General features: G+C 37.8%; 2 protein-coding genes across 4 annotated transcripts; both read left to right on the forward strand.

The window, feature by feature from the left end:
• Positions 1 to 5,540: 5,540 nt before the first annotated feature.
• LOC133874932 (transcription factor GTE10-like) lies at positions 5,541 to 13,065 on the forward strand. Of its 3 annotated transcripts, XM_062312868.1 has the most exons (11): positions 5,542 to 5,720; positions 6,440 to 7,786; positions 7,893 to 7,941; positions 8,050 to 8,208; positions 11,180 to 11,253; positions 11,361 to 11,442; positions 11,542 to 11,622; positions 11,703 to 11,818; positions 11,933 to 11,999; positions 12,124 to 12,254; positions 12,338 to 13,065. In XM_062312868.1, the coding sequence occupies exons 2-11, from the start codon at positions 6,458 to 6,460 to the stop codon at positions 12,584 to 12,586; spliced, it is 2,337 nt and encodes a 778-aa protein (XP_062168852.1). In that variant the 5' UTR covers positions 5,542 to 5,720; positions 6,440 to 6,457; the 3' UTR covers positions 12,587 to 13,065. The 3 variants fall into 3 exon arrangements, with proteins under 3 accessions (XP_062168853.1, XP_062168852.1, XP_062168851.1); XM_062312869.1 differs by having other exon boundaries at positions 5,541 to 7,786; positions 7,893 to 7,935; XM_062312867.1 differs by having other exon boundaries at positions 5,542 to 7,786.
• A 596-nt stretch (positions 13,066 to 13,661) lies between these two features.
• On the forward strand, positions 13,662 to 17,296 carry LOC133874934 (3-oxoacyl-[acyl-carrier-protein] reductase 4-like). The gene is made up of 11 exons (XM_062312871.1): positions 13,662 to 14,025; positions 14,150 to 14,292; positions 14,826 to 14,879; positions 15,178 to 15,258; positions 15,332 to 15,377; positions 15,455 to 15,549; positions 15,640 to 15,672; positions 15,933 to 16,067; positions 16,235 to 16,328; positions 16,806 to 16,888; positions 17,056 to 17,296. Exons 1-11 carry the CDS (start codon positions 13,758 to 13,760, stop codon positions 17,086 to 17,088), a joined length of 1,065 nt encoding a protein of 354 aa, XP_062168855.1. The 5' UTR covers positions 13,662 to 13,757; the 3' UTR covers positions 17,089 to 17,296.
• The last annotated feature ends 235 nt before the right edge of the window (positions 17,297 to 17,531 follow it).

Below are 17,531 nucleotides of genomic sequence, written 5' to 3' on the forward strand. Positions count from 1 at the left end.
GATGCTTATGTGGTTAGGGTTCCTCTTTCTTCTACAAAAGCAACTGTACAGAAGTTGGCAGGGATTCTGTTTTTCAACAAAAGAGTTGTGCACGTGGATTTGACATCTCCACTAATTTTGTTGTTGCTATTTAGATATTAGATGTAATTAAAATGAGCCTTCCTAATTGATAATTGATGGGAAACTTATTTATTGAAGGTGATTAAAATAATTAATAAAAAAAATGGTATAAATAGTAATGAATAAATTTTATATCATCTTAATAAAGCTCAATTTATAAAAGTTTAAAAACATGTATCATTTCTCTTTAGATTATAAATGTAAAGCCTCTCTTCTCAAAAACCTTTATTCTCTCTCATTCTTTCCCTCATAAACTTAAACACCCAGAAACCATGGGCGGAGGCTAGCCTTATGCTTCCCTCCCCCTCCTCTCCTTTTTATCCTAATCTTCTCCCATTTATTCTCTTGGCTATTGCCTTTGTTGAAGCTTTTATCTTGTTATAGCTTGCTCTAGCCTTATCCCTTTACTTGTTGGAGCTTGCTTTCCTTTCCTTAAACACACCACTCACCGGCCATCTTCTTCCTCCACCTCCACCATGCCTTTTGTGTTTTTTGGCTAGATTTTTGGGTCTAGATTTTTTAATTTAGATCTACGCTTCTCTGTCAACTTTTGCACGACATGCGCCTCTCCAGTGGATTTGGCGGCGTCTTATGCTTTCACCTTGATGCTCGTCGTGTTCTCTTCCAACGTCCATGCATTGGAGCGTGGCATGCATGCACCTAGGAGTTTCTCTCCCTTTCCAGCGCGTGGTGACCACATTTCTTCATCTAGCCTTCCCCCACCCTGGTTCTCGACGGTTCATGGTCGCCCCCTGCTTTCAACGCTGGAAAGAGGTCTTCCAGTGGTGGCACGCGGTCTTCACACTCCACCACTGGCGACTTTCAGCTCCTCCTCTTGGTCGGATTTGTGTTGTTTTTGTTTTTGTCCTTTTTTGTTACTTGGGTTATTATTTCATGTTATGGGAAACTATTATAGTTGAATTTGTGTTGGTCCATATCTTTCTTGTAGTCATAATTTCATACTCTAGCAACACTTTCACTGCTTCAGTCATCGTTTGATGGTTGCTATTGTTTTTAAAGTGGCTGGGGGTGCAATTACGCTTGTCTTTACCTGTTCTCCTTTAACTTTTGTTATCGCCTTGAGCGGCCCATTGAAATAACATGGTCATTTGTTTGACCAATTTTTTAACTTTTGTATTTATTTCAACACTGTTTCAGTTTGTTTTTGGTCTATTGTTGGGGAGCTCACCCCTTCTTCATTAATATGATCGCCTACTTCTTATTTCTTTTGGATTAGAAGTGTGAACGATTCTTCCTTGTAACCCCCTTTCTTATTCAATTAGAAAAATTAAAAAAGAAATGAATAAAAAAGAAAAGAAAAAAAAAGATAATAAATGTAAGAATTAATACGAGACTTATTTGTTCTATCAAATTTTAAATTGTTCTTCAAACTCTTTGTGCAAGTGGTTCCATTGGAACTCTCTCACATTTAACTTTAAAGTCCGTTTGGATGTTGAATCTGAATATTATTCTAATTCATTGCGCGAATTACGAAATTTGACTTTTTGAGATAAAATTTAAAAAAGTTGAATAAAATATGATTTCTTTTTGAAAAAAGTAGAATATTATTCGAACCAAACACACCGGATTCGAATAATTTAGATAGAAAATTGTTCAGAATCTAGATTTCATAAGTGATTTCTCACAATCACCTACTTGAATTCTCTCAAATTTAAGCAAATAATTTGAGAAGATCCTGATCTGATTACAAATAAAGGAAAAACAATAATTACTTTTGGTATAAAAAAAGTATTCTGTTAAATTAGGTTTAAATTTTTTTTTTCAATATAATATATTAAATAAACATATTTCTTTAGAATATATGAGTCTCATATATATTTTCAACATAAACTAATATGCATGTGAGAATTATGTGATCTAAGGACAAAGAGTAATTTAATAAACAAAATTTTAGCAATTTGCTCCCACTTAATTTGAGTAAAACTTTGTCAAATGTTTATTATATTTTATGGGTCCAATATTTGAAGGGTGCATTTGGGATTGCGATTTCGTAAATAAAATTTGCGATTTTAAACCAAATCGTAAAAAATAAAATATGCATTTTCAAACCGCAGAGAAAATGATAGTTTTTTAAAAACTGCAATTTTATCAAACGATTAACTGTGTTTTTAATCATTTTGCTACATTCTTCTTTTCCTCCTCCATTGAAACCCTAAACTCTAAGACATGCAACCCAAGCTCGTTGATTGGGCCTTCTCATTTGGTCAAGTGCTTCTCCATGCTTTTTCTCAGCTTGAGCTGATGAATATTATACTTTGGATGAGTTTCAACAAGCTGGTGTCCCTTGGAATTTAGTTGGCAGGTTGCAATCTGGAAGATATCCGCAGATTGTGATTTAGAAGTTTTACAATTTTTGTTGGTTTTTAGAGCTACGACTTTTCGTAGCTATTATAGACTTCTAGTTGTCCTTATTTTGTTTTATTTTCATTAGTAGAAAAGTTTACTACATTTTTCGGCTTTAGGGTTTCACTATAAATTTGCAATCGTTGTAGTAGAGCGGATAGTTTTTGCCATCAATAATATTTTAGTCTTTGTTATCGACGTGTGTTTTGATTGGTGTATTAAAAACGCAATTTTTTCAATCATGTTTATCGCTTTCGTTGTGTCAAAGCCCCTGGCACAACACACCGAAATCACTGTAAGCCCCATGCATGTCACAGAATGGATGCACACTTTTAATAAAACCCTAACAATGAAATTGCGTCTTTCCATTTCACTTGAAATGGAGAGAATCATTGTTCGTTCATTATATGGGTTATTTTCCTTCATTACTAATTACGGGTAATGCTATACGTAGGACTTAAATTCACATTTTATCTCTTGAAAGTGATATGGATTTTAAAATTATCATTGAATTTGAGATGTATTACTATTAAATTTGATCTAATAGTAATTTTAAAAGCCTTAACACTTTTAAGGGATAAAAGAAGTGTAAAGAATTACTTATAAATTACTAATTAAAACACTCATCTTCCGGTATGCCTTAATTGTCTATTACTTTGGACTATTAATCAAGATTTGGAAGTACACATTTATTACTGAACCAAGCTAATTGACAACAATTTTCTTGTGAGAGAAGTTTCTTTATTGATTTGTTGTTCGCCCGGAAGGGAGGCTCTGGTTGTGCCTCCTAGCCTTCAAGGGCTATGGAGTTTTTTGTTCCTCCATGGTGTGTATCATTGGAGGTAGTTTTCTCCCAACCATTAAGGCTATGGAACTTTGCTTCTCCGAGTCCTTACTGGGCTTTGGAGTTTTGTGTTGGTTTTTCTTCTTCTTCTTATTCTTCCCGTTTCCCTGACAGGAGGTTCGTCTTGAGGCTTCCGATGGGGAATATTGTTATTGTTGTGTCGCCGGTGGAGTGTTTCCGGACTTTATTTGTTAAGCTATTTTGATTTTAGATCTACGCTTATTCATCGGCTTCTGAGAGACACGCGCCACTCAGATAGGTCCACCGGCGTGTTCTGGTTCCGTCGTTCTTTGCTGCGGCCGTGTGGGTTACCGGTGACCGGCGTGTGGCTGTCACGCGCCAGGGAAGTCTTCTCTTTGTGCTGCGTGTGATGGTCACGCTCCGCTTATTTTCGCCGCACAACGGTGGTGCCCGGACTCAGGGAGGCCGATCTGTTGTTAGGTAGCTTCGGGGGTGGCGTGTGTCGTACACGCGCCGGTTTTCCGACGATGGCAGTGTCCCTTCCGACGACTTGGGTTGATTTTCTGTTAGATCTGTTTGTGTATTCCTTAGTTTCTAGGTATAGTTTGCCTATGTATAACTCAAATTTTATTGAAATTTTCTTTGTAATGGGGACTTAATTGTAATTTTAGTAAAGTTTGAAATTCTGCATAGGCAGCTGTTTTTTAAGTCAGATTCTTCTGGTTTAAGAGTATGGGGGACCTGTCCCTCATTTCTCAAGATGTAAGCCTTTGACTTTTAGAATTTATAATAGCACATGCTATTAGTTAAAAAAAAAAAAAAAAAAAAAAACAGGCCGTAGAATTATAATTAGTAAACACATTGCACTTGTTTTGGAATTAATTATACTGTAAAAGGTCAGAAATTTAAGAAAAAGTAATCGAACACGAGAAAAAAACATCATTCAAGTCGGTAAAGAGATCTATATATACATACATACATTTATATGCTTTATATAAATTCAGCAAAGAGATCTAATTTTTCTATATGAAATTTAAGAACCTTGAAACCATGTTAATACCAATAGATTAATGCTAGAAACCTAGTTTTTATATTACTACTAAACCCATAATTATGATGTAGGAATGCAAATTCACAATTTGATCGATCATTGTTTTTCTAAATACTACATCCCTATATTGCTGGGCTAATGTGACAGTGCCCATCAGCCGTTGGATGATATATATATATATATTTTTTTAATAAGGGTTGATCCAAAAGTTGATTGACATTATTACATCAGTTCAAATGAGATGAGGTGAGATGTAGTTTAGTATACAACATTTTCTAAATAAAAAAAAAGAAAAGGTTGAAGATTAAATTGACACTCTCACGTCAATATAGTGAAATAGTAATGGAATAAAAGTGTGATTTATAACATTATTCATATTAATAACTAGAAAATGAGCGCATGAAATGTTACCACCTTTATGATTGTCCTCTTATTCTTTGACGGAATACGAGTTATTTTATGATTAGATTAAATTTTTATAGATTTGATGGCGTGTATATTTTCACATCACTTAAAATTTTAATTGATCCGGCACCATGTATACCTACATAATATAATATGAACAGTAAAATATTTATTTATTTTTTCAAGTAAAATGAAGAGCATCTTGAATTCTTGATCCTTGTTGGCTTGGGTGACCATATCGTGGAATAAAGTTGGGTTGGCATTAGGCCCAGGAGAATTCCAGGTTTGGGCTGATCTTAAGTAGATCCGGCCCATAAAACTTAAAAGATAAATTTGACTCTGAGCTGGCACGTCAAAATCCAGCACGTGTGAACACAGGGAAAAAGTACATCACTTGCCGCCTCCCATGGCGGTGAAAAGTCAAGACCAACACGTGGTCGGCATTCTCTGCTCACTTTCTCGATTGAAATGTTTATACTACTCGCCCAACTAAGCCTCGAACGTAGTCTCCTTAAAATTTGAAACCAGAAAATACCCAATAAGAACGCGAGTTTAACAGTATTTCGTAGTCGAGAGAGTGTGCCTAAAATCGAAGTAGTTTATTTAGATTAATTAAATCAAGACAGCACGACCGAGAAGAACCAGGCCTCGTCAGATCTGAATCTGACGAACAACAGTATGATTAAATTGGGACCGTCCGATGTCGCCGAATGGGGAAAAGAAAGGCTAGGATATTCAGAGTAGCGGCAGGCAAGAAAGCCTACGGGCCTTTAAGTAGGGCAGCGAACTAGCCCAGCAATCTCAGGCTTTTGCTCTCTCTCTCTCTCTCTCCCTCTAGCGCTATCTCGCTGGCTGCGGAGGTTAGCGAAGAAGGAAGGGGTTTTGGGATTAGGGTTTGGTGGTTTCCACGCATTTGGAGACGGCTCTGCTCGGAGATCCAGGTTTTGAATTGGACTCTTGCGAAGCAATTCTAGGGTTTGTACTTTGTATCGTTTTCTCGCATTGTGTTGTGCGGTGCGTGCAATTTCTTTAGCTTCGATTGGGGTTTACTTTCGATCTAGGGTTTTGTTCTCTTCTTGGTTTAGGTTTTTCTCCTAATTCTTTATTTGCTGCGGTCTTGATGAGTTCGCTCATAGCGTAGGATCTGAGACCAAGAAAGAGGAGGTTATTGGGGTTATTGACCGACAAAAAAAAAGAGAAAATTTTCTAGGGTTTGTGGTTTTGATCTTAGGGTTTTTAAGTGTTTGGGGGTTTACATTGCGTGGATTGGGTCAGTGAATTTGTCGTGGTTAGGGTGGTCGCAATCGTCATATGTCATTTAGTCACTGTGGAAATCGCTTATTGTTCTACTATATTTTAGCTTGTAAAATTTATGGATTTTGAATTTGGTATTGCTGGAGAATAAAGAACACTATTATTCCGCAAACTTTTTAAAATTCGGCATTTATTCAAGCTCGAATGCTATTGAAGAGAACCGAACAAGTGCCACTGTTTTGGGCCAAAGTATTGTTTTTGAGATCATTTTTGATGATACAGGAAATTAAGCCAATTGGGTAATGATGGAAATATTGGGATTTATCTTAATTTGATAATTGAGCTGGATAATTTTTGCATGATTTTCCAGATTTGGAAATATAGGATTTTCTAAGATTGATCCGAGGGGCATTGCTTATTGTCACAGTTGATATGTGCAGTTATCGGGGGTTTATCTTATGGCACCGACTGTTCCCATAGAGTTCACTGGACAGAAGGAAGCGAGGAACTGTACGGTTTCACAAATGATGGGGAAGTCACGGAAGTACTCTAAAGGACATTCGACTGGTTTTGTACCGGATTACCGGCATGCAGTTGATACGATGGGTGAATCAGAAGGGTTTGGTAGCTCTGGACGGGTTGAGACGGAGATTACGGTGTCTGAGGATTCCTACGCCCCAAAGAGGAAATGCATTAGCTTGAACACTGATGGTTATGATAGTTTTATTGTCCCGATGCAAGTTTTGTCATTATCTAAGATGTCACGGTCTGAAAGAAAGGTTTTAGAATTAAGGTTGAAAATGGAACTTGAACAGGTCCGGATCCTTCAGAGGAAAGTTGATAGTCTGAGTACAAATGTTGTTGTATTGTCCCCATCTAGTGATATCCGGAGCTGCAGTGATGGGAAAAAGAGGCCTCCGCTAGAGAGTTTTCAGAGGTCATCTGAAGTATCGGCCCTACCTGGTAAGAGAAAGGCTCCTGCTGCACGTAATGGTTCCCGAGCTAAAAAAAGTACGTCTGGGCGTTTTGAACCAGCAAAACTGGCTGCACTAGCGAGCACTTCAAATGCTTTGTTGATGGAAAAATGTAAGATGTTGCTAGACAACATGAGGTCACATCAGTTTGGTTGGGTTTTCAATGAACCAGTGGATGTTGTGAAGTTGAGCATTCCAGATTATTTCACTGTTATTAAGCATCCAATGGATTTGGGCACAGTGAGGAGTAAGATGGCTTCAGGTGAATATGCAAGCCCATTTGAGTTTGCTGCAGATGTGCGGCTTACATTCTCAAATGCTATGACTTACAACCCACCAGGAAATGATGTACATTTTATGGCCAAAACACTCGGTAAATATTTTGAAGCAAGAATGAAAGCTATTGAGAAGAAGCTTCCAGTGACCACTGATGAGCAATCAGTGCCTTCAAGAGCCTGTGATCATATAGAAAGTGAAATTACTATGCAAATTCCACCCGCAAAAAGGAAGAAAACCATGACACAGGATGATGCTAGTGTTAAGCCAGAGCCTGTTAGGCAGATAATGACTGGTGAGGAGAGGCTGAAACTGAGCACAGAATTGGAGGCTTTGTTGGGAGAGTTGCCTGAAAGTATTATTGATTTCTTAAAAGAACAGAGTGCTGGGCAAACCGGGCAAACCAACGAGGAAGAGATTGAGATTGATATTGAGGCTCTCAGTGATAATACCCTGTTCACACTCAGGAAGCTTTTAGATGACTATATGCTGGCAAGGCAGAAAAATCAGGAAAAAGCCGAACCTTGTGAAATTGAGGTAGCTCTATTTCTCTCTAGCTTGTGTTTGTCTTCCTGTGTGAAGCAATTTCTCATTTAATTTATGAAACTTAATATCTGATCGCTCCATACTTTTCTTGCTTCAGCTTCTTAATGAGTCAGGGGTTAGCAATTCATCAATGCAACTATGTAAAGGTTTTTTCTTTTTTACTATTTCTTCTCTATGCAACTTCATATACTGAATAGGTTGACATGCATATCTTGTTAGGACCATTTTAAGTCTCATTTCATTCATATTCTCAGGCAATGATCAGATTGATGAGGATGTAGATATTGTTGGTGGTAATGATCCACCTGTTTCAAGCTACCCTCCAGTAGAGATAGAGAAAGATGCAGCCAATAGAAACAGTAAATGCAGCAGTCCAAGTAGCTCCAGTAGTGAATCGGGCTCTTCATCCAGTGGTTCGTGCTTCTGCATGCCCTATATGTGTTTTTCAAATTTACAGTATATTCTTAATTTACTGGAATTTGGAGGAAGGAGTGTAGGATTTTGCTGTTTATGCTTATCCAGTTTTGATCAGGATTCTGTTGAGAGACATATCATTCAGAATATCATGTACTACTTTACAGTTTTAATGCATACTTTAAAACATATTTTTCTCGTGCAAAATTTTAAATTTGCTACACCCCTCCCCCCTTTTTTCTCCTGGAGTATGGCCTAAACCATTTCTAGTTCTGAAACTAACATCGCAGGCTATGGCTTTTCATGTGCTTTGCCATTTAACCACAACTGGAATTTTCAGGCTAGTCTGTGCATTTGTGAAGTCTGTTTTGCGTCTTAACAAATAATTTTAGTTAATGTTAAATTCGCACAATATGGTCACCAAATGCTGACATGAAAATGTGATTGTGTCTACTCATGTCATATAATTGGGATTCTCTTGAGCTGAAGATGACACTAGCCTAGATGTTTTCCTGCTACCTCACTACACATCTATTTTGTCTGCGGAAAGGGAAAAAGGATTTCTTTCAATATCCTTAACTTTGGTTTTGGGAATAGCTTCTGTCATCACATCCACCTGTGGTTCAAAAAGAAAAAAGAAAAAGAATGACTTGAAAGTGATTTTTTTTTGGGGAAGCGATGCCATTCAAATTTATGCCTTTATGGGGGGATTTGGGGGGATTTACATCCAATAACTCCTGTCAGAGATAGTGTTGGAACCCTTTAGAAATCCATGTTTACAGGATGAGATAGTTGGACCTTTTAGAACATGTTTATGAGATAGTGGAACCGGTCTTCCTTTTTGTGCACGTCAGAATCCATTCTCCCTATAAGCATCCCAATCTGGTCTCTTGTTTATGTGCAGGTCTGGTCACTGATTGAGCGTGGGTGGCACACAGCCCCCCACTTTGTAGTTTCTTCCTTGAAGTGTTGGTTTTGGGTAATTTTGGTCATCTTGGGTCTGAATAATGGTGTATTGGTTTTGTTGACACTTGCTTGTTATTTCTAGCTTGTCTTCTTGCTTGGATCTGGAGCTGTCCATAACATGGTGATTGTTTTACCATACTGTGATATTGGTCAGATTAACTGGAAACTACTTTTGTTGTAAGCGATTTATGCGATTTCCACCAAGTATGGTTGAAGTGCTCTAAGGTGGAAGATTGTAACTATAATAAGTTGTGATCCTTTTCTTCCAGTCGTGTAATTCTTTTAATCTGAATGCGGGGAAGTCGTGAGTAAAATATATATTAAAGCCTTCAAATAGGTACATGGTTTATTCGCCACATGTTATACCCTAATCCAGTAACACAAAGAACTAAAATCATGCACCATTGGGCCATTGACATCTTCGTTATAAGCTGCTCAATTGACAGATTGGTATCTGTTTAAGTTTGAGTGTTCCTATGCATCTAGCCTTAATGCCCCTGGGTTTAGTGTTGTGGGACTTGTGGCCATGTGACTTTACTGGACATGTCATATTAACTTGAATATTTGTTGTAATTTCTCCCTTGGATGTATTGAGTTTATTGGTTTTGTTTACTGGGGGGGGGGGGGTTAAGGTGTTGGTGGCGACATGGAGTGGGGAGATCATGGTGGTGATGCACAGGCTTGGTCTGAATTATGGCTTACTCTTCAACAAAGCATATGTCATCTTCTCTCTCTCTGGGTATAATGTTTTGTTAACCATGAAAAGTTTTTCTTTTGAGTATTTTCAGTTGCACTAAACATAGGAAAGTACAGAAAACATTTTTACGGCAAAGCAAAATGGAGCCGTAGGTTATGATTATTTCCCCCCCCCCGCCCCCCGGGAATAACCAATTTATGGGACGTTAGAGCATCACACTAGGGAACAAATCCAGGTATTTGGAGTTATGAAGGTGTGGCCAGTGCACATATTGTGTGGGGTCTATGTGTCTATATAGATTCTATCATGTTCATGCATTAACGAAAATGTGCAAAAGCTCTATTTGCCTCTGCCATTCTTTGACTCTCTTCCTTTTTACGTATGGTGTCGCTTATGGGGGTTAAGTTATTAACTTAGGAGCTTGTCTCATTGTTTACCGCCGGGGGGGTTAATGGTGTTGATGGCAACATGGAGTGGGGAGATCATGGTGCTGATGCACAGGCTTGGTCTGAATTATGGCTTACTCTTCAACAAAGCATATGTCATCATCTCTCTCTGTGGGTAGAATGTTTTGTTAACCATGAAAAGTTTTTCTTTTGAGTATTTTCAGTTGCACTAAACATAGGAAAGTACAGAAAACATTTTTACGGCAAAGCAAAATGGAGCCCTAGGTTATGATTATTTCCTCCATACCCCCCCGAATAACCAATTTATGGGACGTTAGAGTATCACAGGAGGGAACAAAACCAGGCATTTGGAGTTATGAAGGTGTGGCCAGTGCACATATTGTGTGGGGTCTATGTGTCTATACTCATGTTCATGGATTAACGAAAATGTGCAAAAACTCTATTTGCCTCTGCCGTTCTATGAGTCTCTTCCTTTTTTCGTGTGGTGTTGCTTATGGGGGTTAAGTTATTAGCTTAGGAGCTTGTCTCATATTTGATTCTCTTTTCAATTCCTCTAGTAGCTCCACTTGCATACAAGATGCAAGGCTTAGGACTCACTGTGGTTTTCTTGTTATTGGTATTTCTGCTGGTAATGATGTATTTGTTTCAGTTCTTCGTGTTGCTCTGATGGGCATATGACGATATACAGCTTGTATGGTCTCTTATATTAAATATACCCAAATTCTTGAATCTAGGTGTTTCTCTTTTAAAATCTCATAGGCATTTGTTAGTTGGGTGTTTCTCTTGTATACTTCGTGTGTACCTGAGTTGTGTCTTTGCGCTTTTTAATAAAATTTCGTTTACTTATAAAAAAATTTATCTCATAGTTATTTGTTTTCTATATTACTTTTTAATTTACAGATTCGGATTCAGGCTGTTCATCTAGAAGTGAATCAGATGCTGCTAAAGCTTCAGTTCCTGTTACTGCTGTTAATGTATATTCTAAAATCTTGAAAAGAATCTTGTCAGAATATTATGAAATGAAATTTCGTGCTCTCTCTCTCAGTAGAGAATTTTTCTCATCTCTTCTTTCTTATGGCAGGAAAACTTGGGTTCTGGAGTAAATTTAGATAAAAAGAAAAGTGATCTTGGTGATTCTGAACTTGAAAATGGTGATTTCATAGGTAGATGTGCTTGGATTTTGAAGTGGTGGCAATTGTCTTCTCCTTGGAATAGTTGTCTGGGCCAATATTCTGAAGCTTGCTTTCCTATTTATTTTACAGCTTCAATAGATGGGGTGGGGCTAGTTGAGCAGAATTCCCAGTCCAAGCCAATTTCTGCCGAGGCAGATGGCCGTCAAGAGGGTAAGCATGAAATCATGAAGAAAACTATCTGCTGTTAGTTTTGGGGCATCATCTCACCCCTTCCTGATGTAACATTATAGCGGAGAGTGCTCCATCTGAGAGGCAAGTCTCCCCCGACAAGCTTTATCGTGCAGCTTTATTGAGGAGTCGTTTTGCTGACACCATACTTAAAGCTCGAGAAAAGGCACTTGAAAAGGTTGGTTGCACTATTTGGATTGCTACTATTTATTTGTAGATAGATGTACATGTCCTAGTTTTCTGGCATCTTCCACTTGAATTTTGTTAGTTATGTGATACTGGCTGGGTTCAGGGTGAAAAGGGGGATCCTGAAAAACTACGACTTGAGAGAGAGGAACTTGAAAGGAGACAGAAAGAAGGTCTGTAAGCTCTAACCTTGAACATCACTTCTGTCTGATCAATGTGCATTTTGTCTGCTTGGAGTTGATTCTAATCAGCCACTAGCTATTCCAGATATTGATCTTTTACTTTTATTGTCATTAGAAAAAGCTCGATTGCAAGCCGAGGCCAAGGCTGCTGAAGAGTTTCGAAGAAAGGCTGAAGCAGAAGCTGTTGCCGAAATCAAAAGGCAAAGGGAACTAGAAAGAGAAGCTGCACGTCAGGCCTTGCTGAAGGTAAGTTGAACAGTCATCATGTGGCAAAAGCAAACTGAAATATCCTCTCTTTAGTGTATTAAAAAGCTTCTGGTGTTTTGCAGATGGAGAAGACCGTTGATATCAATGAGAATAGTCAATTCTTGGAACATCTGCCAAGTTTCACGGAAGAGACAATCCCAGACCTTTCTCATGATGGGTTTGGTAGTTTCAAATTTCAGGGCACTAGTAACCCCTTGGAACAGCTTGGACTATACATGAAGGCAGATGATGAGGATGATGAGGAAGAAGTTGAACCAAGGGAGAGCGTTCCAGAACCAGCAATCGATGTCGAGGAAGGAGAAATCGATTGATCAGTAAATTTCTTGTTATGAGCGAGACTTGAAAATGGTCACCCTGTGGAACGCTGACCCATGCACCTTGGATCTCCAGTTGCGTCCTATTCGGATTTCTTGAGCCAATTACCTGTTTGACGGTGGGCTTTAAAACCTTTAAACTGAAGATGGGAGTGCCACAAGCATGGTCAGCAGCAGCTATGGGTTTGGTGAAATTTGGGTTTGGGTTCTATATGATAAATATTTGGTTGTGGATTGGGATGTGGTGTGAGAAGTTTTGGAACGTATTGGTATGGTATAAGATTACTTTGTCACCCATGAAGGAGGGATGTGGCTTTGGGTTTTTGATAGAAGAAGAGCTGTACCTATCAGGATATTCAATTTTTGTCTGTAAAAAAAGGAAAATTCATATAATGTGTAGTCTGTCATGTGTTACTTTTAGAGATGTGCAACAATTGTAAAATATTCAAAGCCAAAGAGAAAATGCCATTTGCTCATTTCTTCCTGACATGATAGTAGGCCTTTCAATTGAGCAACACTAGTATGGATTAAGCAAATTTCGTGCATACAGCCAAAGTCCTTTTGGAAATGGTGAATGAATCCATAATTGAAATTCAAGGGAAATATTCCAATCATGGCTAAAAGGTGTAAGCAAAGAACCAAATGTTATGAACTAAGCCTAAGCCTAAGCCTATGCATTGTTGATTGTTGGATTGGGATCGGTTGCAATTTCTTACTCGATTGCAATTGTGGAGGGTCTTTGATGGAGCCTACCCACGTGGGCTTCATCAAGAGGCCAGAGCCTCTTTCAATTACTTGCCTGTTTGTAGTACAATCAGAATTCGAGGCATCTCAATATCTCGTAAGTCATATAGACGACACATATTCAAATGTATTAGCATTTTTTATTTCCTAGATTATTTTATTTCAACAGTTATTTTAAATTAAATAATTAGATTTGTCATTTTATATCTTCACAAATATTGAAGTGTTAAAATCTAAAATATTGTTAATTAAGGATAATAATATTTATTATCTTATCGACTCAAATCAAATGTTTATTATCTAAGTATTTGGTTAAGAAATCTGACCCGGAGTCAAAAAACTTCCCACCATCTGCCCAGTCAATGTCTCTTCGCCACCTGGAGAGCTTTTGCTTACTCATCGGAAGCTTCCGGGCGAGCTAATTATGCTACACCCAAATCCCTTGCTCTCTCTCTCTCTCTCTGTCTCTCTGGCGACGATACTCCTTCGATCTATCTCTTCTCACAATTCTCGTTTCTCGGCCCTGAGCGTTCTCAGATTCTCAATGGCTGCTACAACCATCGCCTTCACCGCCGCCGGCGCTCCAGCGAAACTCTCCCGATTCTCTCGCCTCCACCTCTGCCCCCCGCTCTCCGCCTCTCTCCGATTGCCTCGCCGATTCACGACCTCCTTCGTTTCCTCTGGTAAATCAGGTTTCTTGTTCTCTCTATTTTCCAATCTTTTCGAATCTCCACTCTTTGTAAATTAGGTCATGTTATGTATAACTATTTATGTATGTGTTTGTACCTACGGATTGTGTGCTCAAATGCTGTGCAGGAGTGAGAGCTGAGGTTGCAGCGGTGGAGAAATCGAGTGTAGACGTTGCTCGGAATGTGGAAGCTCCTGTTGTTGTCGTCACCGGAGCTTCTAGAGGCATCGGCAAGGCCATTGCTTTGACTCTCGGCAAAGCTGGTTGTAAGGTCTCTCATCTCTCTCTCTGTCTCTCTCGCTCTCTAACGATCGCAGCTGCTAATTCCGGGTTTGCGCATAAAGAGATGGTTTTTAGCAATTAATTTGATGAGAGTTATGGTCTAGAAAATTGTAGATATACATACACACGCTCGCACGTATAACGTACGTATTGTAGAGTAGATAGAATAGAACAAAACCAGCTTTTCTTGCTGTTTGCCTCACATAGACAAGTAATTTGGACTGTTTTTATTTTTATTTTTTAGGATTATCTCTAATTCACTGCTTCTTAGAGTGGCTTCGTGCGAGATTGTTGCATGCCCAAAAAACATAACCGCGGGAAGTACATTGACATTTTGGTTTTCGATCAAAATTATATATTTGAAATGATGAGTGTTATTACTTACTAGTTATAGTCAAAATTGGGTGACGGATGAAGGGGGTCGATCATGCTCATTGCCAAGCTTTGTAAGAGTTCTAGTGGTGAATATCTCTTATCCTATTCGATACCTTGGTGATTTTGGACTTGACCATACTGTTACAGGTCCTCGTAAACTATGCAAGGTCATCAAAGGAGGCTGAAGAAGTTTCCAAGGAGGTGTGTACACTTTTTTTGGGGGGTTCTTTGTACTTGTATGTCCATACTTATAGCGATTGACTTTCTGTCTCCACTAAGGATTGCTCATGAGTTCCAGTCACCTGGGAAAGGGCGGTATACTTCTGCTGCTTCAGTAATCTGGACGCACCATATTATTTATTGTTAACTGTTCCTTTATATCATTCATTAACAATAATATTTTGCTTATAACTGTTAAAAGTGGCTACGCTGACAACACTAAGTGGTTAATTAGTCATGAAATGACATGGGTGTTAATGTGTTATGTCTTATCTTGCAGATTGAGGCATGTGGCGGTCAAGCTCTTACATTTGGGGGTGACGTTTCAAAAGAAGAAGACGTAGAATCGATGATTAAAACTGTAAGCAAATGCTATTTATTGTTGTTGTACTTATTACTTGCATTGCGAAGTCGTTCAATTCTCATGTTTACAGGTGGTTGATGCATGGGGAACAGTTGATGTCTTGATAAATAATGCAGGTTAATTGCACATCACTTATTCTTTTACATTCTTTATATTTTTTGAGATTTCCTCTGACGTTTGGCATTTCTTTTAGGAATAACACGCGACGGGTTATTGATGAGAATGAAAAAGCCCCAATGGCAGGAGGTTATTGATCTGAATCTTACTGGCATATTTCTCTGCACACAGGTGTGCATGTTCAGGAGATCGATTATTTAGCATTTGAGCTTTCAAGCTTAGATCTCTGATTTTGACCTGCGTTGCTAATACATTTTGCAGGCTGCAGCCAAAATTATGATGAAAAAGAGAAAGGTATTCATCATCTGGGCTTTCTTTTGTGACAATAGAGACAAATGATTTAGACAAATGAATTCCCACTATCTCAAACCAAGAAGAAGACAAAAACATTGTCAGCTCATTCATGCATTTAAACTAGGCTTCATCTGATGTTGTTTGACTTTACCAGTTTTCATTTATGCAATTTAAGTTTCAATATAGTTTTGCTTGAAATATTTGTCCAGGTCATTCTTCTTTTGCTTCTGTATCCTCTCAGTCTCCTCTTTGTTTCACAGGGAAGAATAATCAATATAGCATCTGTTGTTGGTCTGGTTGGCAATGCTGGACAAGCCAACTACAGTGCTGCAAAAGCCGGGGTAATTGGCTTTACAAAGAGTGTTGCAAAGGAATATGCAAGCAGGAAAATTAATGTGAGTGTCTAGGAATAATAACTCTATGATCAAATTACAAGACATACAACAAGATGCTTCCAGTTCTATCCAAGTATAATTTGTTCTTTTAGTTGGTATTTGGCCACAGGTTTGTATCCCATCCATTTGGCCTAATGCTACTAAGTAAAGATTTTCTTGCTTCTTAGGTTAATGCTGTGGCTCCTGGGTTTATTGCCTCTGATATGACTGCCAAGCTTGGAGAAGACGTAGAGAAGAAAATCTTGGAGACTATCCCCTTAGGTGAGTTCAAAAGATAACTAAATTATTAAGGTTAATGGTTTTATTACTGTGTGATTGAAATTGTCTATATCTTTACAATTTTTTTGAACAATATTATGAATCTAATGTAATTACTGAGAATTATTTTTGAGAAATTAAAATATTACAGGTAACAGAACCATGATGTTGTTTCGCTGATAAACCATATGGCCCGTTGATTGTTTCAATCTGTTGGTGATTTTAATCTGGGCTTCTGTTGATACAACAGAAAATATTCCTTTTTATTTTTTGTGAGAGTAAGAGTTCCATATGTTTCTGCTGTTCAGGATTTGTCCCAGAGGTTTAAATAGGTTGATAATCAAAGCCAGATCCTCTTAAGATATTTGTGCCTTGTTGATTTGACTATTACTTATCCAATTGTTTACGTGAAAATGAAATGCTTCAAAACAAATTGGAGAGAGTGCTTTTAATCTATAACTTTTTTAACTGTCCTTTCAGGGCGATATGGCCAACCTGAAGAAGTTGCTGGAATGGTGGAATTCTTGGCACTTAATCCAGCTGCCAGTTACATTACTGGGCAGGTAATGTTTGGTAAATGATATATATATATATATATATATATATATATATATATATATATATATATATATATATATATATATTTTCTTTCTTTACAAGGGAACTTGCCACAACTTAATATTTTACTCCTGTTTAGCAGCAGTTCATGTATGTCAACTCTTTCTTGCAGGTCTTTACCATTGATGGAGGAATGGTAATGTAGATGGCCGAGTCCCAAACTCGAGTCTTGCCGACTTCATCTCACTGAAAAATTGACTGAAAAGAGGCCTTTTAATCAAAATTTCATTCTGGATGGTTTGTAGCAGTAGTTGAGAAGCGGAACAGGAAAATTTTGTTTTTTGTTTGTTTTCCAATTATATAGTTGAGGAATGGCAGTATACGACCATACTTGGGTGCGTTCTAAAACAAAATTATTATTAAATTTTTAAAGCTAATGTTACTATTAAAATTATTATTAAATCAAAATTCAAAAAGTGATCAATCTTTAAAATGACAAGTTTATTGTGAGATAATTATGAAATAAAAATATGATATATAATTTAATCTTTTTAAAAAGCACTATTTTTACAAATCACAAGTTTTATCAAATATTTCGTTAATTACATTTTGATTTTTTGTTTTTCAAGTTCCATGTTTCAAAATCGC

The sequence above is a fragment of the Alnus glutinosa genome, chromosome 8 (assembly GCF_958979055.1).
Source record: "Alnus glutinosa chromosome 8, dhAlnGlut1.1, whole genome shotgun sequence".
NCBI lineage: Eukaryota > Viridiplantae > Streptophyta > Magnoliopsida > Fagales > Betulaceae > Alnus > Alnus glutinosa.

Bases quoted from the DNA above. Each gene is read 5' to 3' on its own strand.
- LOC133874932 (XM_062312867.1), top strand. From the start codon at position 6,458: ATGGCACCGACTGTTCCCATAGAGTTCACTGGACAGAAGGAAGCGAGG. The intron at 8,209-11,179 runs GTTCGTGCTTCT...TTTAATTTACAG, and splicing joins ATCGGGCTCTTCATCCAGTG to ATTCGGATTCAGGCTGTTCA. The intron at 11,443-11,541 runs GTAGATGTGCTT...TTTATTTTACAG, and splicing joins TGAAAATGGTGATTTCATAG to CTTCAATAGATGGGGTGGGG.
- LOC133874934 (XM_062312871.1), top strand. From the start codon at position 13,758: ATGCTACACCCAAATCCCTTGCTCTCTCTCTCTCTCTCTGTCTCTCTG. The intron at 14,026-14,149 runs GTTTCTTGTTCT...AATGCTGTGCAG, and splicing joins CGTTTCCTCTGGTAAATCAG to GAGTGAGAGCTGAGGTTGCA. The intron at 14,880-15,177 runs GTGTGTACACTT...CTTATCTTGCAG, and splicing joins CTGAAGAAGTTTCCAAGGAG to ATTGAGGCATGTGGCGGTCA.